The sequence below is a fragment of the Neofelis nebulosa genome, chromosome 9 (assembly GCF_028018385.1).
Source record: "Neofelis nebulosa isolate mNeoNeb1 chromosome 9, mNeoNeb1.pri, whole genome shotgun sequence".
In the NCBI taxonomy this organism is placed as follows: domain Eukaryota; kingdom Metazoa; phylum Chordata; class Mammalia; order Carnivora; family Felidae; genus Neofelis; species Neofelis nebulosa.
This window is the reverse complement of record NC_080790.1, coordinates 141,077,780-141,100,099: the sequence shown is the minus strand read 5'-3', so window position 1 is coordinate 141,100,099 and position 22,320 is coordinate 141,077,780. Positions and strand designations below refer to the sequence as shown.

The 22,320-nt window shown below is 61.8% G+C and overlaps 2 protein-coding genes across 2 annotated transcripts; both read left to right on the top strand.

Annotated features, from left to right (window-relative positions):
- Positions 1-7,210: 7,210 nt before the first annotated feature.
- LOC131486377 (helicase with zinc finger domain 2-like) lies at positions 7,211-9,243 on the top strand. Its single transcript, XM_058686423.1, has 2 exons — positions 7,211-7,339; positions 8,394-9,243. The coding sequence occupies exon 2, from the start codon at positions 8,476-8,478 to the stop codon at positions 9,241-9,243; it is 768 nt and encodes a 255-aa protein (XP_058542406.1). The 5' UTR covers positions 7,211-7,339; positions 8,394-8,475.
- On the top strand, positions 9,244-20,342 carry HELZ2 (helicase with zinc finger 2; the record flags this gene model as incomplete). The annotated part of the gene is given in 21 exon segments (XM_058686421.1): positions 9,244-9,824; positions 9,919-10,170; positions 10,172-10,546; positions 11,630-12,026; positions 12,028-12,420; positions 12,716-12,791; positions 12,883-15,018; positions 15,021-15,104; positions 15,107-15,958; positions 15,961-16,510; positions 16,669-16,775; positions 16,864-16,995; positions 17,081-17,245; positions 17,327-17,474; positions 17,581-17,697; positions 17,803-17,995; positions 18,160-18,294; positions 18,498-18,716; positions 18,853-19,009; positions 19,125-19,292; positions 19,660-20,342. Coding segments are annotated over 21 exon segments (7,362 nt in total), but the record flags the coding sequence as incomplete, so codon positions are not given.
- Between the last annotated feature and the right edge of the window lie 1,978 nt (positions 20,343-22,320).

Here is a 22,320-nt window from a genome sequence, read left to right as displayed (position 1 = left end):
GCCTCCAGGGCACCAGTTCCCATCAGGGGCAGCTCCTCCCTTTGTTGGGAGTGCAGACACATCCTCCACCTGCCCCCAGTGTGTCACCTTAGAGGATAGGGTGGCCCCACCCCCAGCGAGGCCTCCGCTTTCCTGGGGGCACAAAAGGGAGATTTGGGGATTGTCCTCAACCTTCCTGGTAAGATGGTCCTAAATATTCACAGTGACCATCTCATCAGCAACACAAAGCTCACTCTCCTGGGGCTCAAGGCCTGGCCTGGGGGGCTCCAGGAAGGGTTCTGAGTGTGGGGTGGGGGTGCACAGACAGTGGTGCAGAGCCGTTGTAGGTCGGGGTGGGGAGTGCAGCTGGGACAACCGGCCCTTGGGTCTGGTGGGATGCAGCCCCCAGAAGCCTTCATCCCAAGGCTCCCCAGGGAAGGATGGTGCTAGGAGGCCCTCCAGGCTGTCCCCTCCCCACCCCCAGGGTAAACTGGGACCCTCCAGTTGGTAGACTCAATCGCCTTCTTGCTCCCAGGCCAGGGTGTGACCTTCTGGGTGGGACCCCTGGGTGAGTCCCTGGGAGGGTCCTTGGGGGACTGTACCTGGGTATTAAATTTCTCTCTGGGTGGCTCTTAAACGGAGACTGCTAGGGGTAGCTGAGGACCAGGCAGGTGAACTGAGGCCTGGCCCCGAGGCCTGCGAGCCCCTCACTCCCAAGTGATGCCGGCAGGGTTATCTGAGGGCTTTCCCAGCGGCTCTGGTGATGGAGGAGGGCCACAGGAGGTGAGGGCCAGGCTACGTCCACCAGGAAACATGCTGGATGAGGGACGGCTGCTTAACGGGGGGAGGTGTTGGGTGGAGGCTTTTACCTTTTAATTTGATATAATTTCAAACAAACTTACACTCAAGTTGCAAACATAGGGCAAAGGACTTGTATACACTCTTCATCTAGATTCACCAGTTTCTGACATCCTGTCCCATTTGGTTTACTATATAAATACACGGTGATTTCTGAGCTGTCTGCAGGTGAGTTGCAGACATGATGCCCTTTACCCCCGCCCCTTAGCATCTGTTTCCTAAGAACACGTACTTTGTCAATCATTAAACCAGGAAACTTACACATCGCTGGTTCTCAGCCCACATTCACATTTTGTTAACCGTCTCATAATTCCATAGGTACGGATATGGGTTCTTCGAACGGCCAGCTCTTCCTGGTCTCTCATGGCCTGGACGCTTCTGAGGAGGCATTTTGTCTGTGACGTTTCCTTGTGATTGGCGTGAGGTTTTGCGTTTGGGGCTGGAACCACAGGAGGGGGCGGTGTCCCTTCCTGCGTGGCGCCCGGCGCCTGCTGTGCCTGGTCCCAAGGCCAGGAGAGGGCTCTCCACTGTAACTATAAGGCATCCCAGGGGAGACGCTTGGAGACAATATGAATATCTGTTTCGGTTGTCACTGTCAAGGTTGCAAACATCATCCGTTTCCGAACTCGTCCCGCTGCATTTACTGGTTGGCGGAGCAGAGCAGAGTGTCGGAAGGTATGCTATGTTGGTAGCGGGGACCTGGGAGCCAGGAGGCTGCTGTAGGCGTCGACGCTTTCTGGGGCGGCTTGGGTTTGGAGCTGCAGCATTTGCTGATGGCTGGACGTGGAGTGGGAGGAGGGGTCCAGGGCACCCGGGCACCTGGGAGGTTGGGGTGCTCATTTCTTAAACCCGGGAGGCTTTTGGAGGAGCAGGGGAAAGTGTGGGCCTAGTGCAGTGTGACAGGCCTGTCTGACATGCAGGGGAGAGGCTGGGGCTTGCTGTGTGGGTCTGGGTTTTGGAGATGAAATTGGCACCATCGACATCTGGATGGTCTGCAGGGCCGGAAGGGGAGAGGCTGTCATCCCGGCATGTGAGTGACCAGAGAGGATGGTTACTTCGCAAGAGCCCACGATTCAGTACCCAATGTGGTGCCTTTCACACTCTGCCTTTGTATTTGCTTAAGGAATATGCGCACTGAATCCAAACTCCAATGTCCAAAAAAGTAAAGGAAAAACGTAAGTCTCCCTCCTCTCCTGGCCATGCAGTTTACTTCTGATTTCTGCAACTGACTTTTGAACTTTATATAGTTTTTAATTCTTTTCTTAAAAACCCAAGGTGCGTTGTGGTACACCTCAATTTTCTTCTCTAACAAAGTATCTTGGAAAAAACTGCATTTCACGACATTTGAGATGCCTCCTCTTTTATGGCCTCAGAGTAGTTGGTGGCACAAGGGACGGGATGCTGGTGATGACGCGCACCGGGGCGCCCTCGGCCACTGTGATTAGACAGGAGGCTGCCACAGACGCCATGTGTAGACTTGGTTCTGCATACGTGCGTCCGTCAGCCTTTGGACGGATGTGTCCCGGTGCTTCTGGCCCGGTGCTGCCCGATTGCCACTGTGGTTCCAGTTCTGACGCCCCCTCCCCGCCAGTGCCATGTCTGGGGACCTTGCTGATGGAGAGGTGGAAAATATTATATAGTTGGAACTTGCATTTCCTCAAAAGGAGGTTTCGTTACATTTAGAGCTCTTAGCTGTGATATGAAGTATAATTCTTTGTCAGTTTGTGTTTGGATGTTGACTCTTGTTTCCCCTTTTTTTTTTTTTTGTGGTTGAATGTGTTAATGGTGCATTGGTAGATGGTTAACTACTGGTTCTCTGAGAAGGAAAAAAAAAAGCATTTGCTGATTTCCATGGCCGATTTCAAACCATCAACTAGAAGTCAATGAACCACGTGGGAGGAGATGGGAGCACCGGCTGCTTGGGTTGGTTTTCCTGAGAAAGGCCTTCCCACCACAAGACTACTAACAAATAAGCACATTCTTCCTCGGCTTCTTCTAGTGACTTTATGGCTGTTTTTGTTGTTGTTGTTGTTGTTGTTTCTGTTTTTCCTGTTTAAATCTTTGGTCCATTTGCTGTTTTATTTGTGGTGTAAGGTCTTGGGTAGAGAATCCCCCTGCCCTATTTTTGTTTCAAGATGCTAAGCAGTTGTCCTAACAGAATGGTTAGAAATCCAGCAGTTCTAACAGAACCTGGGTGGAGGGGAACCTCCTTTCCTGGGGACCCGACACACCGCCTTCCATCGTGTATGGAACCCTGTGTGCAAGTCAGTCGTGTTCCCGACTCTGTTCTGCTGCCTTGAGCCGCTTGCCCGCTTGCACTCCCGGAATACACTCCTAGTGGCTTTACAGCATGTTTTCATATCTGGTAGGGCTAGTATCCTCTTACTCGTTTTCAATTAATGTCTTCTCCACCCATTTATCTGATTACAGACACTGAAGTTTCCGTGTCTTGGCCATTGTGAACAGTGCTGCAGGGAGCACGTGAGTGCACATGGCTCTCGGAGACCCTCATTTCATTTCCTCCAGATTTATACCCAGAAATCACCGGATCAGACGGTAGTTCTATTTTTAATTTTTTGAGGAACCTCCATACTGTTTTCCATCGCGGCTGCACCAGTTTACATTCCCACCAACAGTGCACGGGGTTCCCTTCTCTCCACATGCTCACTAACCGACACCTGTTATCTCTTGTCTTTTTGGTATTCGCCATCCCAACAGGTGTGAGGTGTCTCCTGGTGCTTTTGATCTGTGTTTTCCCTGATGGTGAGTGATGCTGAGCATATTTTCATGTGTCTGGTGCTCATTTGTATGTCATCTTTGCAAAAATGTCTATTCAGGTCCTCTGCCCATTTTTAAATTTGATTATTTCTTTATTTTTGCTATTGAGTTGTATGTGCTGCTTACAAATTTTGGATATTAGCCGCTCATCGGATGTATGGATATTTTTTGCATTCTGTACGTTGCCTTTTCAATGTGCTGATAGCGCCCTCGCGGAACAGAAGCTCTTTAGTCTGATGTGACCCCACTTGTGTGTTTAGTGCTCCCTGCCCGTGCTTTCAGGGTCATATCCAAGAAATCGTTGTCAAGACAAATATCAAGGATCTTTCTCCCTGTTTTCTTTTTCTAGTAATTTTGTGGTTTTAGGTCTTACATTTAAGTCTTTGATCCACTTTGAGTTATTTTTTGTGAGTGGTGTAAGATAGGGAACCAGTGTCATTCTTTTGCATGTGGACATCTGGTTTTCCCAGCACCATCTGGTGAAGAGACTGCGCCTATCCCCATCGTGTGTTCTTGGAACGCTTATAAAAAGTTAGTTGACCGTATATGTGTGGGTTTACGTGTGGGCTCTCTGTTCTGTTTCTCTGGCCCGTGTGCCTTATTTCTGCCAGTACCATACTGTTTTGATTACTATAGCTTTGTATTTAGAGCTTGAAACCAAGAAGTGTGATGCCTCCAGCTTTACTCTTTTTTCCCAGGGTTACTTTGGCTATTTGGGGTCTTCTGTGGTCCCAAATAAATTTTAGGATAGTTTTTTTTTCTATTTCTATGAAAAATGCCATTGAAATTTTGATTGGGATTACATTGGATCTGTAGATCGGTTTGGGTAGTATGGACATTTTCAGGACATCATTTCTTCGAATCCATGAGCATGGAATATCTTTCCACTTTTTGTGTGTGTCTTCTTCAATTTCTTTATCTGTGTCTTACTGTTTTCAGCGTACAGGCCTTTCACCTCCTTCGTGAAATGTATTCCTAAATATTTCATTATATTTGATGCTATTGTAAATGAGATTGCTTTATTTCTTGTTCAGATAGTTTGTTGTTAGTGTACAGAAATACAACTGATTTCTGTATGTTGATTTTGCATCCTACAACTTCACTGAATTAATTTATTAGTGCTAGCAGTTTTTTTTAGTGGAGTCTTTCGGATTTTTTATATATAATATCATGTCATCTGCAAACAGATATGATTTTACTTCTTCCTTTCTGATATGGATGCCTTTTATCTCTCTTTCTTCTCTAATTGCTGTGCCTAGGACTTCCAGTGCTATGTTGGCTAGAAACGGTGACGGAAGGCATCCCTGTCTTGGTCCTGATCTTAGAAAAAAGGCTTTTAACTTTTCACCATTGAGTAGGATGTTAGCTGTGGGCTTGTCACATATGGTGTTCATTATGCCAGGAACATTCCTCCCATTCCCGGTTTGTTGAGCATTTTTATCATGAAAGGATGCAGTGTTGTGTCACATGCAGAGAAGCATCTACTGAGACGACCATACGATTTTTATCCTTCCTTCTGTGAATGTGATGTATCACTTTTGTTGATTTGCTGATGTTGAACCATCTTGCGTCCCAGGGATAAATCCCGCTTGGTCATGGTGGATGATCCTTTTAATGTGCTGTTGAGTTTGGTTTGCTAATATTTTGGTGAGAATGTCTGCATCTATGTTCATCAGGACAATTGGTCTTTGATTTTCTTTCATTGTGGTATCCATCCGGCTTTGGTACCAGGGTGAGTGTGGGCTTGTAACATGAGTTTGGGACTGTTTCCCTTCTTCAGTTTTTGTGACTCCTTCTTTGGCATAATCCTCCCTCCTCTTCTTGCTTGTTTGTGTTATGCTTTCCTTAATGAGTTAAAACGAGCACGTCTACCCCTGATTCTTCCTTGTATGTTTACTGAGATGGTATTAAATCCATACATAAGTTTAGGAAGGATTAATGTCTTTTTTTTTTTTTTTTTTTTTTTTTTAAATTTTTTTTTTTCAACGTTTTTTATTTATTTTTGGGACAGAGAGAGACATAGCATGAACGGGGGAGGGGCAGAGAGAGAGGGAGACACAGAACCGGAAACAGGCTCCAGGCTCCGAGCCATCGGCCCAGAGCCTGACGCGGGGCTCGAACTCACGGACCGCGAGATCGTGACCTGGCTGAAGTCGGACGCTTAACCGACTGCGCCACCCAGGCGCCCCAGGATTAATGTCTTTATGCGATGTTAAGTCCCTCATCCAAGAATGTGGTATTCTGGTCCAGTTTCTACGGTGTCTGTTGGGAACGTTTCAGTTTTCCTGCATATTTCTTGTTAAGCTCATCCCTGGGCCTTTTGTTGCCATTGCTTATGGAATATCTCCTCTATTTTGTCCTCTGACTTGACGCTGTGTATCTCAAGTCTTCTGGTGTGATTGCTAATGGTGCAGCCGGCCGACTTCCTGACTGGCCGCTCCCAACACGACGCTGACCTTGGCTCCATAGAGGTGGGTTTCACTGAGGAACAATATTGCTGTATCAGGTCTCCATTGCTGTGTGAGGGATCACCCCCAGACTTTGTGACCTAAAACAACATTAAACGTCGGTTAGCTCATGGCTGAAGTGGCTTAGCTGGTGGCTCACGCGTGGGGGCTCTCACGAGGCTGCACTCACCTGGAGGGTCTCCTCGCAGGGTGACTCACACACGTTCCCAACTACCGGTCCGGGTTGGGCGGGAGGCCTCCGTCCTTCTTGGCATGGGACTCTCCACAGGCCGCTGCTTGAGTGCCCCCCCACCGTGGAGGCTGGCTTCCCCCACAGTCGGCCTGAGAGCGGGGAGGAAGCACCGTGTACTGTGACGCGGCCTCAGCCGTCACACTGCTGCCACGGTTTAGCTCTCTTCATTGTTCAAGGAGACTCTACAGGGATATGAATCTAGGAAGCAAGGGTCCTTGGGGTCACGTCAGGTAATGGTGGGGGGATCGGGTGCTTTGCTAGCTGCTAGCTGCTGAACCTCAGCCAGTGACCACGGTGCCTGTTTCCTCAAGGGAGACCTGTTTCCCTCAAGGGAAAGTTGCGGGGTCAAATGCGATTAAGCTGCACAATTCTCCTGACGCTTCCTGCGTCTAGAAGGGGGAAGCTCTCCCTCGGTCCTGGTGCTGGCATGGGCCAAACATGTCCTGAGTATTTTAAGGGGCTGGAGAGAACTCCAGAGTCATCGCCAGGTAAGAAGGCAGGTCCCCTCTGACCTAGACTGGATGGAGCCCGTTAGGAAAGGGTCACCGCCCCAGCCGTCGGCCCTCTCCCTGCAGGTGCGCTGTGGCTCAGGTCTCTGCTGCCGGGGTCAGTCAGCGGCCACCCACCGGGGCTCTTGGGGCCACCTTCCCCCTTTGCTCTGATTTCTTGTTTTCTGGTTTTCTCCACCCGCCCTCCCGCTCCCCGCCCCAGGGGACGGCTTGCCAACCTCGGAGGATCCCATCCTCCCCGAGCCCCAGGCGCCGCGCGGGTGGGCGGGTCTGTGCGCTCCGGACACTGGGCCGAGAGGCGGGGGTCGCAGCCGCTCCGGGGCCTCACCGGGGGCGGGGAGACGAGCTGTCACTTGAGGGCGGTGCCGGGGGCGGGGTGGGGGGCGGTGAGGTAATTTCCGCGATGGGGCGTCAGCGCTTGGAGTCACCCTGGGGGCAGAATCGAAAGTGATCGCTTGGCGGGGCGGGGACGGTGGACGGTGTACCGGGCTGCGGGGAAGACAGGATCGCGGAGGGTGAGTGGGGCGGGGGCGGCCGGGAGGGTGAACAGGGGGCTGGGGGCCGGGCTTGGGGTTTCCCCCGCCAGGTGGCGGCTGCCCAGTGCCCTCCAGGCTCCGGCTTTTGTGGGATCCCCGTGCGAGAGGGAGAGGAGGGGAGGCCGCACCCCGCCCGAGGGGGTGCTGGGGTGGTGAGGTGGTGGGGGGACCCAGAAGCTACCTCTGAGCCCCCAGCCCCGAGAAGCCGCGACACTGGCCGCCTGGGGAGGGGCCGTGATCTCTGGACCCCAAGTCCGGACCCCTTTAGGTCCTCCTATTTCTGAATATCCACCTGGCTCTGGGTTCTCACCCTGGTCCCTCTGGAGGTGGACTCAAGACTCACTTTGGAGTGGGGTGGGTTCTCCCGCTCAAGGCTGGGGCTGCAATCATTTCCTTTTAAAACGTCTTTGTGTTGTCCTCAAAGTTTCCTGTGAAAGTTCTAGATCCTGGGCATCCCTGTTTCCTCTGGGAGGAAAATGTGCCGTCCTGTCCTGTCCTGTCCTGTCTGGCAGGGCCGGCCTCTGAAAGGTTCCGCCTGCCTCCGCCCCTGCCCCCACGGGGAGGAGCCCAGTCTCCCCTCGTAGGCAGGTGCAGGGTGCACCATCTCACAGAACAGGGAGGTGCTGTGTTCAGATGAGTCAGTGCTCCAGGAGCGAGCGTTTCAATACAAGGGCCCTAGCGGGAGGCTGCCGGGGAGCCCCAAGCCTCCAGGGGCCTCCAGAGCCTCTGCCAGCCTGCAGGGCTCCTGTCGCCGGGGCAACCTCCCTCCCACTGGCCAGCCAGCTGGCTCCTTTTGAGCAGGGCCCAGAGACCTTTCAGAAGGGGAGGGGTCTTGGTTGGGTCAAGGTCAATGGGGCCCAGCTCCTTGGACCTACCAGCCCTCTCCTCCCATCTGGGGGACGGGGTTCTCCCTGCTTCTGTTTCCTCTGCCCCTGCCTGACCGAGAGGCAGAGTGTGTTTGAGCCCCCACCTGGGCGCATGTGGACCTCCTGGCCTCGGGACCCGACCTTGCTCCCTGCTGCTCCCGTTCCAGACTCCTCCTCATGAGCGAACAGCCCCAGACCGCCGGCTGAACCCGTGAGCCTCGGACGCTACGCCACAGAGCCAGGCCAGAGATGGCGTCCCCAGGGTCTGGCCCACCACCCAGCAGCTCGGCGGCCGCCAAGGAGCTGTCCCTGGCCAGGCTGTGCGCCCAGCTGGACCTGTGTCTGGGCTGCTCCCAGTGCACTCAGCGGCTCAACGAGAGCACCTACCTCCTGCGCAGGGTAGAGCACAGCCGTCGCCACGAGATCCTGCTGGCCCGCTTCAAGCGAGCCACCGAGAAGCACGTCTGGCGCAAGGTGGACCGCCGGCCCAGCTTCCCGCGGCCCGCCCGCTACGAAGTGTGCCGCTACTATAGCCCGGGGCTGGGCTGCCGGCGCCACCACCACCAGTGCGCGTTTGCCCGGAGCCCGGGGGAGGCGCGGGTCTGGACCTTCGAGCGCGAGCACGACGTCCGGCGCCTGTGGCTCAAGCGCGAGCTGCAGGGCAGCGGGGCCCAGGGCGACCCGCGCAGCCCGGCCGACGCCATCCGTGCCGAGTACGGCGGCCGCTTCCAGCTGCTCTGTGCCCGCTGCTTCCAAGGCTGCCCGCCACGCCTCTGCCCCGTGGACCCCCAGGGGCGGTGCCCCCAGCACGGAGCCTGCCCTTCTCCGGCACAGAGAACGAGGACCGGGCCGGTTACCACCTGCGCCCTGAGCGTCCTGTGCTGCACCGTTAGCTTGCTCGGCGTCCGTGGGGGCCGCCCGGGCCAGCTCGGTGACCCCCTTGCAGGGGCGAACCCCGAGGTTCGGACGGGCCGAGCACCCCTCTGGGAGCACGGCAGGGTGGACTCTGGTCTCTGACCGCTGGGCGGGGTCCAGGGGCCACCTGGCCATCGAGTCCCTCCCCCAGGAGCCCCTGCTGCACACGTGGCGCTGCTCAAGCAGGAGCTGGGAGCAGACTTCTCGCTGGCGGCGCCCTGCCTCCCGCCGGGCCGGCTCTGCGCACGGGGCGAGCGCTTCCGCGTGCCGGCGGCCCCGCCGGCCAGGTTCCAGGTGGAGGTGCGCGTGCAGAGCACCTCCTTCGGCTCCTTCGAGCAGTGGGTGGTCTTCGACTTTGGCCGCAGGCCGGCGCTGCTGCGGAAGCTGGTGCTGCGGCTGGGCCAGGCGCAGGGCCCGGGGCTCCCGGGGGGGGGGGGGGGGCCGGCACGCGGCCGCCCCGAGGCGCTGCAGCGCTGGCACGGCGGCAGCCGCCACGTGGTGCCTGGCGTGGAGCGGACCGCCGAGCAGGTGGCCCTGCTGGCCAAGTACAAGGTGCCTGACCCGGCCCTGGACTTCAGCCCCGGCGGCCTGGCCCCAGGTCCCATCTCCCGCACCAACTACCGGCAGAGGGTGCACCAGTTTCTCTACGAGGAGGAAGCCGTTCGGCAGGAGCTGGTGGCCAAGTGAGTGTGGGCCGGCGGGCGGGCGGGCGGTGGCGCCGGGGCGTCGGCCGCAGAGCCGTGGCCCCGGCCGGCTGGCCCCTGTCCTGCCCGCCAGGCTGAACTTCCGGGGCCCGGGGCCCCTGAGGACAGTACTGGAGACGCCGGCCCTGGGCATGGTCTTCCCGCCGCCGGAGGCCCTCTAGGCCGAGGTGCCCACGCCCTCCCCTCTGACGCCAGACACAGACCAGGGCTTTCTGCTGAGCCGGGCGGTCCGCACCGCCCTGGTGGCCCCCGTGCCCGCCCCTGACGACACGGTGTTCGAAGCGCGGCTGGAGGCCCAGGCCGGCTCGGAGAGGGCGCTGTGGCTGCTGCTGCGCGGCCCTGGGTCTGCAGCCCGACACCAGCCCCGTCCTGGAGGTGCAGTTCCAGGCCGACCCGCTGACCTTCCGCTTCTGGCACCAGGCGGTGGACGCGCCGCCTGAGGAGCGCCTGGTGCTGCCCCACCTGCCGGCCTGTGAGCTGCCGCGCCCCCTGCCCGCCCTGCCCGTGCTGCGCGGCAACCAGAAGCAGAAGTTGGCGGTGGCGTTCGTCGCGGGCAGCAGCCCCAGGGGCGTGCGGCCCGTCGCCCTGCTGCTGCTCTACGGCCCTTTCGGCACCGGCAAGACCTACACGCTGGCCGCGGCCTCCCTGGAGGTCATCCGGCAGCCGCACACCAAGGTGCTCATCTGCACGCACACCAACGGGTGAGCCCGGAGCCACCCCTGGGACCTGCCCGCCACCTGCTTCCTGGGCTGGGGCGAGGGCACCGCTGTGGGGGTGTCACTGCAGGAGAAGGGGAGCCCGGGTTCTCAGGTTCCCTGGAGGTCCGGGCAGCTGGTTCCAGAGGAGACCTGCCGGGATTGCCTGGCGGAGCTTCCTCCTCTGGCTGCTCTGCGCATGCTGGGGGGAGGGGGGCGGGGGGGGGAGCACGGTGCAGCCCTTGGGCTGCGTCAGGGTCACTCCGATCCCCGGGACTCTCCCTGATAGCTGACTGGTCCTGGGCCGAAAGGGACAGGGGACGTTTGTGCTTCAGGCCCAGCACAGGGTGCCCCGGGGGGTCAGGGTCTGCTGTTTGGGGGAGGGGCGGGTGCCTCCACAAAGGCCCCGAGCCAGAGAGAGCAGCGGGTAGGGGGTCCGGCATGGCCCATCTGGCACTTCCCCGGGGAGAGGGGGGCTCTGCTGTGGTCTTTCAGAGAAACACAGACTCTTGTCTCAGCTGTGATTGTCTCCCGCGGTCAGTATGGTTTTCTCAGCTCCCAACACTTCCTGCTGCTTGGGCAGAGCCCTCCCCCCCACCACTCCTCCCGGGGTGGGCCTGGGGGTCCCTGGGTCTCTGAGATGCCCCAGAGCTGTGACGCGTCCCCAGGACGCGCTGGCCTCAGGGCCCCTTCCAGCCACGCCCAACCTTACTGCTCGCCCACTGACAGCCAACTGGGAGCTGAGCTCAGGGCCAGCCGCAGCCTCTGGCCACCCTGGGCTGCCTCGGGCAGTGGCCCGGCTGTTCCCTTCTCTGCCTCTCTGCACGGCCAGCTCTTTCACCCCCCCCCCCCCCAGGAAGCCCTCCCTGACCACGTAGACCCTCTGTGCCGTCGCCGTCTCCCCTCGTCCGGCTCTGACCTTCCCTGTCTCTCTGTCTGTCTGTCCCCTCCACTGACGTTTACGCTCCGTGGGGGCAGGACACAGGTCTGTCTGCCTCTCTTGAATTCCTGGCATCCGGGCTGGGCTGGGCTCACTGTAGGTGTCTTAGCGGACGGCAGCTGAGGCCCCGTGGGCCCTTGTCCCCTCAGTGCGGCCGACATCTACATCGAGGAGCATTTCCATGGCCACGTCAGCAGCGGCCACCCTGAGGCCACCCCGCTGCGGGTGATGTACACGGACCGCCCACCCAGCCAGACGGACGCGGCCACGCTGCGGTACTGCTGCCTGACGGAGGACGGCCGGGCCTTCCGCCTCCCAACGCGGGCGGAGCTGGAGAGGCACCGCATCGTCATCACCACCACCTCCCAGGCCCGCGAGCTCAGGGTGCCTGCCGGCTTCTTCTCGCACATCCTCATCGACGAGGCCGCCCAGATGCTGGAGTGCGAGGCCCTCACCCCGCTGCGCTACGCCACGCCCCGCACCCGCGTGGTGCTGGCCGGCGACCACATGCAGGTCGCGCCCAAGCTCTTCAGCGTGGCCCCGGCCCAGGGCCCAGGCGGCCGGGCACACGCTGCTGTACCGCCTCTTCCAGCACTACCAGCAGGAGGCGCACGAGGTGGCCCGGCGCAGCCGCGTCATCTTCCACCAGAACTACCGCAGCACCGAGGCCATCCTCAGCTTCGTCTCGCGTCACTTCTACGTGGCCAAGGGCAGCCCCATCCACGCCAGTGGCAAGGTTCCTCGCCACCCCCAGCACTACCCGCTCGCGTTCTGCCACGTGGCGGGCAACCCTGAGCGTGACGTGTCAAGGACGTCCTGGCTCAACACAGCCGAGATTGCCCAGGTCATCGCCAAGGTGCAGGAGATCTATGCCTCCTGGCCCCACTGCTGGGGCCGCCGGGAGCAGAGGCACATCTGTGTGGTGTCCCACGGCGCCCAGGTAAGCCCCGGCCACCGGGACAGCCCCCCTTCCCCACTCCCGTCGGAGCAGCTCAGAGGAGGGGTGGGGGGTCCCTGTGTGGTCTGGGGGACCCGCGCGCCCCCGCCCCAGTGGGCCTTCTCAGCCTCTGCGAGGGTGGCCGTGGACTTAATCTTCCAGACACCATGTGATTGGTGCCAGGGCCGGGCGGCTCGAGGGCACCAGGGTGCGGGGGCCAGTGTCCCACCCTTGCCGGGGACCCTCACGGCACACAGAGCGCTCACCCGGGCCTGCTGCTCCGGCCGTGTGTCTCCAGGTGAGCGCACTAAGGCAGGAACTGAGGAAGAGGGACTTGGGCCAGGTGTCCGTGGGCAGCTTCGAGGTCCTGCCAGGTGGGTGCTGGGTGCTGGGTGCTGGGGGCGGGGCGGGCAGGGCGGGGGGCCCCCCTCGAGCCCGGCCCGGCCTGACGGCACCCCCTCGCAGGGCGCGAGTTCCGGGTGGTGGTGCTGAGCACCGTGCACAGCCCGCACAGCCTGCGGAGCCCCGAGGCCCCTGCCCTGGGCTTCTTCACGGACGCCCGCGTGCTCAACACCGTCATGACCCACGCCCAGTCCCAGCTGGTGGCTGTGGGTGACGCCGTGGCCCTCTGCTCCTTCGGGGCCTGCAGCAAGTTGTGGAAGAGCTTCATCTGTGAGTGTGTGAAGCATCGCAGCGTCTGCCCCGAGGGCCTGTCGCTGGGGCACATCGAGCAGGCCGTGGTCCACAGGCGGCACTGGGCCCTCGGAGCAGAGCCAATGCTGTCAGCTGTGGCGCAGGGCACTGTCCCCCAGGAGGGGGCAGCCGAGGGCCCAGCTGCAGCACGCATAGCCGTGGAAAAGGTGGAGCCAGGGGCGGTGGCCAAAGGCGGTACCTTCCTGTCCGGGACCACGGCGGCGGGAGACACGGCCACACAGGCGGCAGAGGCTGGGGATACAGCGTCGGGGTCTGCGGCCGGGGGGCGCCCAGCGGCGGGGGACACGGAGGTGGAGGACACGACATCAGCAGAGAGCTCAGCAAGGGTCGACGTGGCCCCCGGGGATGCGGGAGCAGGGCTGATGGCCACGGAAGGCAGGGACCCCGAGGACCCTGAGGACTCCGAGTCCGACTTCTGGCCTGACAGCGAGCTCAACGCCGATGACTCCATCCTGCAGGAGCTCCTGGACGAAGGCCGGAACGTGACGGTGACCGTCCGGGAAGATGGGCTTCTGGACACCGTGGCCAGGTCCGAGTCCCCGCACCAGGCCTGGGGGTACACGAACCTGCCGCGGGCCAAGCTGCAGAAACTTCTCCGCTCGCAGCCCGAGCTGTACCGCCACTGTGCCTTCGTGCAGGAGACCTTTGAGCGGGCGACGGCCGTCCCGCTGGACGGCGTGGACCCCGGCCCCATCCAGGTCAGGGGCCGCTTGCGCTGTGGGATGGCCTTCAGCGGGGACGAGGTGCTGGTGGAGGTCCTGGGCGGAGACAGAGGCGCCTCAGGGAGGCCGCAGGGCCGCGTGGTGGGCGTGCTGAAGAGGAAGCACCGGGAGCTGGTGTTCGTGTGCCGCATGGACGAGTGGGACCCCCGCATCATGACCCCCATCGACGGCTCCGTGACGAAGATCTTCGTGGCCGAGTTGAAAGACCCCCTGCGGGTGCCCATCCGCCGCGTCCTGCAGGGCCGCGTGCAGCGCGTGGGGCACGAGCGGCTCACCGCCGAGGCGCGGAGCAGCCGGCTCTTCCGCGTGCGCATCGTCCTGTGGCGGCAGCGTTTCTACTACCCGCTGGGCATCGTCCTGGAGGTGCTGCCTGAGGCCAGCACCTGGGAGCGGGGCCCCCGCGTCCTGGACCTGGAGCACGGCCCGGGGGAGCCCCCGCCGGAGCCGGCCTCCGCCTGCAGGGCCTCGAAGAAGCACCGGGCACCCGGCCGCCGGGAGGACTGCCGCGGCTTCCTGACCTTCACCGTGGACCCCCGGGGCGCCCGCTACCTGGACGACGCCCTCAGCGTCCGAGATCTGGGCCCCAGGTACGAGGTGGCCGTGCACATCGCCGACGTGGCCAGCTCTGTCCCCAGGGACGGGGCCCTGGACGTGGAGGCCCGCAGGCGGGGCACCACGTTCTACGCCCCCGACCGGGAGCCGGTGCCCATGCTGCCCGACAGCCTCCGCCAGGATGTGCTCAGCCTCCTGCCGGGCCAGGACCGCTTGGCCATCTCCCTCTTCCTCACCGTTGAGAAGGGCAGCGACCAGCTCAAACGCCCGCGCTTCGCGCCCTCCGTGATCCGCTCTGACCGCCGGCTGTCGTACGAGGAGGCCGAGCGCGCGATCGAGAGGCACCCGGGTGCGGGCCGGGAGCTGCCGGCCCAGCTGGACTCCGTGGACGCCTGCGTCGCGGCCGCGTGCCACTTGTCCCGGGTGCTGCGCCGGCGCCGCCTGCAGGCGGACTCCCACTACGAGCAGCCGACCGAGGACTGCGCGCTGGGCTTCCGTGCGGCCCGCGTCGTGGTCAAAGAGTACATGATCCAGTTCAACAGCCTGGTGGCCGAGCTCCTGGTGAGCAGCGAGCGCACGCGGACGGTCACGCCGCTGCGCTGGCAGCCCGCGCCCACGACGGCGACCGCCTGGCGGACCTCGTCACCACGGACGCCGTGCACCCGCCTCTGGCGCCCGTGGGCCCCGACCTCCGCAAGGCCCCGGCCGCTCCGTGTTCGGCCGCTCCCGCGAGGGCGGCCGGCCAGTGGCCGGCCACTACGCGCTGCAGGTGGACCGCTACACGTGGGCCGCCTCCCCCATCCGCAGGAACCTGGACGGGCTGCTGCAGCGGCTGACCCTGCGGGCGCTGGGCCACGGCGGCTCCGCCTACTCCGCCCGGGGCACCGGCGGGCCGTGCCGCGACTTCAGCTACCGGCGCGGGCGCGCCCAGAGCTGCCAGCGCCGGGCCCGGAGCCTGCACCTGGCGGTACAGCTCGAGACCCAGTCGCGCAGCGAGCTGGGCTTCGTGGTGGACGTGGAGGCGGGCGCCCGCTGCTTCAGGCTGCTCTTCCCAGCCGACCGCCAGACCCTGCCCGACCCCTGCCCTATCTTCTACCGCGCCCTGCAGCTGGCCGAGCACCCCTGCTGCCTGGCGAGGCGGCCGGGCCTGTGGCTTTCGTGGCGGCGCCACGTCTACTCGGTGCAGGAGGGCGGGCCGTGCTGCCCGCCGCCCGGCACCCTGCTGGACCCGCACGCCTGGCCTGTGGACGCCGACCCGTGGCAACAGCTGCCGCGGCTGGTGGAGGAGCAGCGGTGGCCCGAGGCGGCCGCCCTGGTGCAGGAGCGAGGTGCGGCGGAGCCCCCGCGGCGGGAGCTGGGGCGGGTGCGGCGCAGCCACTGTGGCCACTTTGTGGAGGTGGCCCGGGAGCTGGGCGCGGGGGACACGCTGCAGGTGCAGCTCAGCGCCAGCCTGCAGCACGGGTTCCTGGCACCGACCCTGCAGCTGTGGACCGTGGCCCCCGGCCTCACCCTCTGCCTGGAGCACGTGGAGAGGCCAGGCGACTGCTTCTCGGGGGGGAGGGGGGGGGGCGGGACCGGTGTTCGGACGTGGGCGAGCACTGCCGCGTGTGGGGGCCCTTCTGCCCCCTGGAGGCGGCCACCAGCGCCGTCTCGGAGAATGACTCGGTCACGCTGCAGCACGTGCGTGTCTCTTGGGAGCGCACGTCGCAGGGGCGGCTGCGGGGCGCCTTCTGCCTGGAAACCTCCTTCCTCAGCGAGCACTGTATCGACCTCAGCTCCAGGCACTGCTACCTGTGCGTCCGGCTCGAGGGGCTGCCGGCTGGGCCCGGTGCCGGACCCGGCCAGCCTCCCCCGGCCGCCCCGTCGTCCTCCGGGCCCAGCAGCCTTGGGCCCTTCCTGAGCATCGACCCCGACACGTACACGTGGGTGGCCCACAGGCTGACAGAAGACTGGGACCTGAGAGAGAGCCAGGCGGACCGGCAGGAGATCCCCAAGCGGGTGCACTTCTCCATCCAGCACATGGCCATGGAGAAGGTTCCAGAAGAGGTGCTGAGGCCCGGCACCCCATTCACCGTCGAGGTGCTGCCCAAGCAGCTTCCTGACATGTGAGTGGCCTCCACAGGGAGAGGCCGGTGGGTGGGGCGGGTGGAGAACACTCTGGGTTCCCTCGGCTGGTAGGGCGTAGCTGGTGGGGCTGCGGCCCCTCCCCAGGGGGAGTCCCGTGGAGGTTCCGGTGTCCACCCTCATTGCCACCTGCCCCCAGCCGCAGGGAAGAAGCCGTGTGTGGGCTGAAGGACGCGTCCCCGCTGGTCATCAGCGTTGCCCTGGGCCAGCCCATCCCTCCGCACTGCCAGCAGACCCTGTGCCGGGGTAGGTCCCTCCGGCTTCCCCCATGTCCCTTCGTCGTGCCTGAGCCCTGCCCTGGGCCCCTGCTCAGGGAGGCCCGGCCCTTCTTTAGGGACCTACGGCAGGCTCCTGGAGAAACAGACGTTCGACCTCCCCGGAGGCCGCCACACGCTGAACCCCAGCCAGAATGGGGCCATCAGGGAGGCTCTGAAGAAGCAGTTCACTGTGGTCCAGGGCCCTCCAGGTGGGGCTCACGCCGGTGGAGGTGCTGCTTCTGGCTGCCCGGAGCGGGCCCGGGGGACCCTGTTCATGGTGCCCTCTGCCCGCAGGCGCAGGGAAGACGGCGGTGGGCTTCCACGTTGTGTTCCGGTTTCACAAATCAAGCGAGGAGCAGGTGGGGGCCTGTGCCCCCCCCCCCAGTGAGGAGAAGCAGCCGGGGGGCCCCTGCATCTTGTACTGCGGCCCCTCTAACAAGTCGGTGGACGTCCTGGCAGGTGCGCTGGGCTGGTGGTGTGGGGGCTCTGCCTGGGGGTGCTGGCCCCGGGGAACGGTCCCTCATGCCCCGCTGCCCCCAGGACTGCTCCTGAGCAGGAGAACGGAGCTGAGGCCCCTTCGAGTGTACAGTGAGCAGGCGGAGGCTGCGGACTTCCCGATGCCGGGTGTGGGCGGCAGGCGTCTGCCCAAGAAGAGCCCCCGGGAGGGCAGTCCCAACCCGATGCTCAGGTGCGGTCTCTCTGCTGTCTGCCTGTGGGTGGAGGCAAAAGGCCCCACCGTCCTGTCTCGGACAGGGGTTAACGCGGGGCTTCACGGATGTCCCCCCGCACCCCAGGAGCATCACCCTGCACCACAGGATCCGGCAGGCTTCCAACCCCTATGCACCAGACATCAGGGCGCTTGACGCCCGGCTGCAGAAAGGGGAGATCTTTTCCAAGGAGGATCTCAGCTGGTAAGCAGTTAGGGGCGTGGAGTCTGTCCTCTGCCGTGGAGGTGGCAGAGGGAGGGGGGAGGGGGAAACGGTGTCCCCGGATGACCACACGGTGACCGCACGCAGGTACAGGAATGTCCTGGGGAAGGCACGGAAGTTCGAGCTGGACCGGCACACAGTCATCCCGTGCACGTGCTCATGCGCGGCCCTGGCCGGCCTCAAGAAGCTCGACGTCCGGCAGATCCTTATCGATGAGGCCGGCATGGCCACAGAGCCTGAGACCCTCATCCCGCTGGTGAAGTTCTCGAAGGCTGAGAAGGTGAGTGAGGCGGGCAGGGAGCCGGAAGCCCCAGGCAGGCGTCCCTGGCGTGGTCTTTCGCCTAAGAGGGCAGCACCGCAGGCATGGCCGAGTGGCAGCGGCCACGGAGCCGGGTACCTCTGGGTCTGGGGGGGTGTCAGGACCACACCTGCCTGTCCCTCCAGGTGGTTCTTCTCGGGGACCACAAGCAGCTGCGGCCTGTGGTCAAGAATGAGCAGCTGCAAAATCTGGGGCTGAACCGGTCTCTCTTCGAGAGGTATCACACGGAGGCCTACATGTTGGACATACAGTACCGCATGGTAAGCCCGTCCCAGCCTCTGCCCCTCCCGCCCAAGATGTGACCCGAGGCCAGGGGTGCCACAGGTGCTGCTGCCCACACCCCTACTTCCTGTGTCCACCCTGGCCTTGTCCTGGGGCCACAGCAGGCCCCCCCGAGACCCCGGCCCTCGGCCCCAGGACAGGTGGACAGGGGACCTGCTCTGGCTTATGCCCTGCCTTGCAGCACGAGGGCATCTGTACCTTCCCGTCCATGGAGTTCTACAATGGGAAGCTGAAGACCTGGCAGGGCCTGAGGCGGCCACCCAGCATCCTAGGCCACATTGACAAGGAGAGCTGCCCTGTCATTTTTGGCCACGTGCAAGGCCATGAACAGAGCCTACTGGTGTCCACAGACGAAGGGAATGAAAACTCCAAGGCCAACCTGGAGGAGGTAACAGAGGTGGTGAGTGTCGGTGAGGACTTTCCTGCTGCCCCTTGGTCACGGAGGGCTTCCTGGAGGAGGAGGCAGAGGAACCGAGGCAACAGGTGAGGCTCCGGTGCCCAGGGTTAGCTTCGACAACACCCTCTTGGTCCCTCAGGTCCGCATTGCCAAACAGATGACCCTGGGCAGGACAGTGGACCCCAAGGACATCGCAGTTCTCACTCCCTACAACGCTCAGGCTGCGGAGATCAGCAAGAGCCTCCTGCGGGAGGGTGTCGCCGGAGTGACTGTGTGCTCCATCTCCAAGAGCCAGGGTGAGGGTGGCTCTGGGGCAGGGGGCACGTGGGCCAGCGGGTCACGAGGGAGGATGCAAGCAGCATGGTCAGCGGCAGCTGACAGGGGCCTCAGCATGCCTGCCCAACTGCGCAGGAAGCGAGTGGCGCTACGTGCTGGTGAGCACGGTCCGCACGTGCCAGGAAGGTGACCTGGACCAGCGGCCGACTAAGAGCTGGCTTAAGAAGTTCCTGGGCTTTGTTGTGGACCCCAACCAAGTGAACGTGGCCATCCCCCGGGCCCAAGAGGGGCTCTGCCTCATCGGTGGGACAGCTTGGCTGGCGGAGGGCTGGGGCGGGGCTCCTCCCTGGGGGTGTGGCTGCTTGGCTGGGGGTGGGGAGGGCGGGGGCGGGGCTCCTCCCTGGGGGCGTGGCTGCTTGGCTGAGGTGAGAGGGCTGGGGCGGGGCTCCTCCCTGCGGGAGTGGCTGCTTGGCTGGGGATGCGGAGGGCTGGGGCGGGGCTCCTCCTGGGGGCGTGGCTTCTTGGGCGAGGTGGGGGCGCGGGGCGGGGCGGGGGCAGGGCTCCTCCCTGGGGTAGGGGTGGGGGGGTGGCTGCTTGGCTGGGGGAGGGGAGGACTGGGGCGGGACCGGCGTCTACCACGGACTCGTCTCCCCTCTACCCACCCCTGCAGGAGACCACCGCCTCCTGCGTTGTTGCCCTCTCTGGCGTAGATTCCTGGACTTCTGCGAGGCCCAGCGGAGCCTTGTGCCCGCCAACCAGGTGCGAGTTCGGGAGAGGCCAGCCGTGTCTCCCTGAAGAGCCCTCTCCACCTGCCCACCGCTCTCAAGCTGCCAGGACTTGGAGGAAAAGACCGTGCCCTCTTCTGAGGGCTCCCTAGTCAGGCACCACTCAGGAGCATCCCATGTGCCTTCGGTGGGCACTGTGGCCACCCCGCCTATCGGACTGGGTTTCTGAGGCCAACTTCTGAGCAATAATCTCCTTCTGGTGTCTTGGCCTCTCCCCAGGGCAGAGAGCAGGCCAGGCCCCACCATACCGATGTGCTGTGCGCCTGCACTGGGGAGGAAGAATCCCTCTCTCCCTGCTGAGCCTTGCATCTGGAAATCTGGTGACAGGGGACATCTCAGGGGTCAGGGGCTCGGGGAGGTCCTCTGGACCTTCTGGTGTTACTAGGAAGGCTTGGGGTCAGAAGGAAATCCTGCTGGGGCTACTTTTTGGTCTTTGAACACCATCCCTGAGACACTGGGCGCTGGCTGTGGAGCTCAGCTTTTCCTTTTTTCCCTTTCTCACTTCTTTCTTTTCTTTCTTCCTTCCTTTCCTCTCTTTCTTTCCTTTCTTTCTTCTTTCTTTCCCTTTCTTTTTTTCTTTTTCTTTCCCTTCTTCCTTCCTTCCTTTCTTTCCTTTCTTTCCTTCCTTCCTTCTTTTCCTTTCTTTTTCCTTTCTTTATTCTTTTTTCTTTTTCCTTCCTTCCTTCCTTCCTTCCTTCCTTCCTTCCTTCCTTCTTTCCTTCCTTCCTTCCTTCCTTCCTTCCATCCTTCCTTTCCTTCTTTCTCTCTCTCTTTCTTTAAAGTAAGCTCCATGCCTAATGTGGGGCTTGAACTCATGACCCTGAGAGTAAGAGTTGCCTGTTCTACCGAGTCAGCCAGGTGCCCCTATTTTCTGTTTTTAAATAAACCAAAAACCAATGTCTTTATTATTGGAACAAGGTCCTTGGCCCAAACGTAGGGCCAAGAGGCCTCCCTGGAAGAGAGGGCCTTTTCTCTGTCATCACTGCCCCACCTGACTGGGGCCCACAGCCCTGTGTCCTCTCAGGAGGAAGGGCAGAGCAGAACCAGATGCCCGCACGGCCCCGCCTATACTGGGCGGTAACCCTGTGGTGTGTGGGTGGGGCTGGGACTGAGCCCCCCCTGGATGGGCAGCCTTGTGCCTTCACCCTGAGCTTTCCTCCCCTTTACAACCTCAAGCCTGCTCCTGCTTCAGGGCCTTCAGGACAACCTGTGCTGCGAGTCTGTCTTTGCAAGGTTGAGGACCTTCACCTGCCTCTCAGGGTGTATTTATATCCTGCTTTTTCTGGAAACCTCTTGCCTCAATATCAGCCCTCACCTCAGGCCACCCCAGACCCCAGCACTCCCCCCCCCCCCACACTTCCACGGTCCCCACGGCCTGAGGGTTTGCTGCAAACAAGCCGCTTACTCTAGGAGGGGTGTGCCCTTTGTGGCCTTACTGAACCCTCGGCTGGCGGGGGAGGGGCAGGGGGGAGGATGTGTCTATGCGTTCCGCGCTTTCTACAAATCCAATGTCTACATTCCAATTTTTATATCTTTTCTTTGGCTCTGTGTTATATGATTGAATAATAATTTTATTACAAAGACCACTCTGAAAGTTCTCTCTTCTGGGTGTTTGAGGTTTTACTGGGGGGCAAGGAGGGGTGGCCCCTCCTCTTGGGTCACAGGGTGGCTACCCAGTCTGTCAAGAGTTAGGAGCCCATTACAGCCAGATGCCGGACAAGCGAGCTCGGAGAAGCTGGCGTCGCCACGTCACAGCTCTCGGCCTGCCGGGAGGGTGGGGGGTGGGGGGTGGGGTGAGGGGGTGGCATCTGTGCCAGAATGGAGGAGGCTGGGGCGGGGGGCGGCTGACTTGGTGAGGGTGGGCTACAGCCCCAAGCTGTGTCCAGGGAATTTGGGCAGGGCCTGCCTACTGAACTCTGACCCCGAGCAGGGCTGGCTTCACAGTCCAAGTCCAGAGTCCCCGCGGCTGCCAGTCCTGCTGGAGTCCTGCATGGTCCAGGCTCTGACCCTGGACCAACGCCCACGCCCTCCAGGCCAACTTGAGCTACTCAGGACTCGGCATGCTTGTGGCCGAGCCCCCAGAGCCACAGCACCAGCTGTGCGGAGGAAGGCAGGCCAGGGCCCTGGCCTCCCTAGATGCCAGCATGGGTCTTGGCAGGGATTGGAAGTCACAGAGAATCAAAGAGAAAAGGAGTCTCTAAGGCCCGTGTGTTCACTGTGGGACTGCAGAGGGGCCACGCGGCCTTACCTGGAAGAGCAGCCATCCAGGCTCGGAGAAGTTTTCCTGGCTGGTGAAAAGCAGTTGAAAGGAGGATGGACAGGGGCCCCGAGGCAGGAAGTCAGAACCTCTCAGCCTGGAGTCAGGGAGGGCTTCACAGAGGAGGGGTCGTTGACGACCCGAGGGCACGGGCAGCTGCGCCCAGAGGCAGCGCTCGCGAGCCCGGTGGCTGGTGGAGGGTCAGCCTCATCCCAAGAAGAGTCGTGGTTTCGAGTTAGGGGCGATCTTGTTCGAGGCAGCGAACCCAGCGAGCCCGAGCTCAGAAAAA

Bases quoted from the DNA above. Each gene is read 5' to 3' on its own strand.
- LOC131486377 (XM_058686423.1), top strand. From the start codon at position 8,476: ATGGCGTCCCCAGGGTCTGGCCCACCACCCAGCAGCTCGGCGGCCGCC.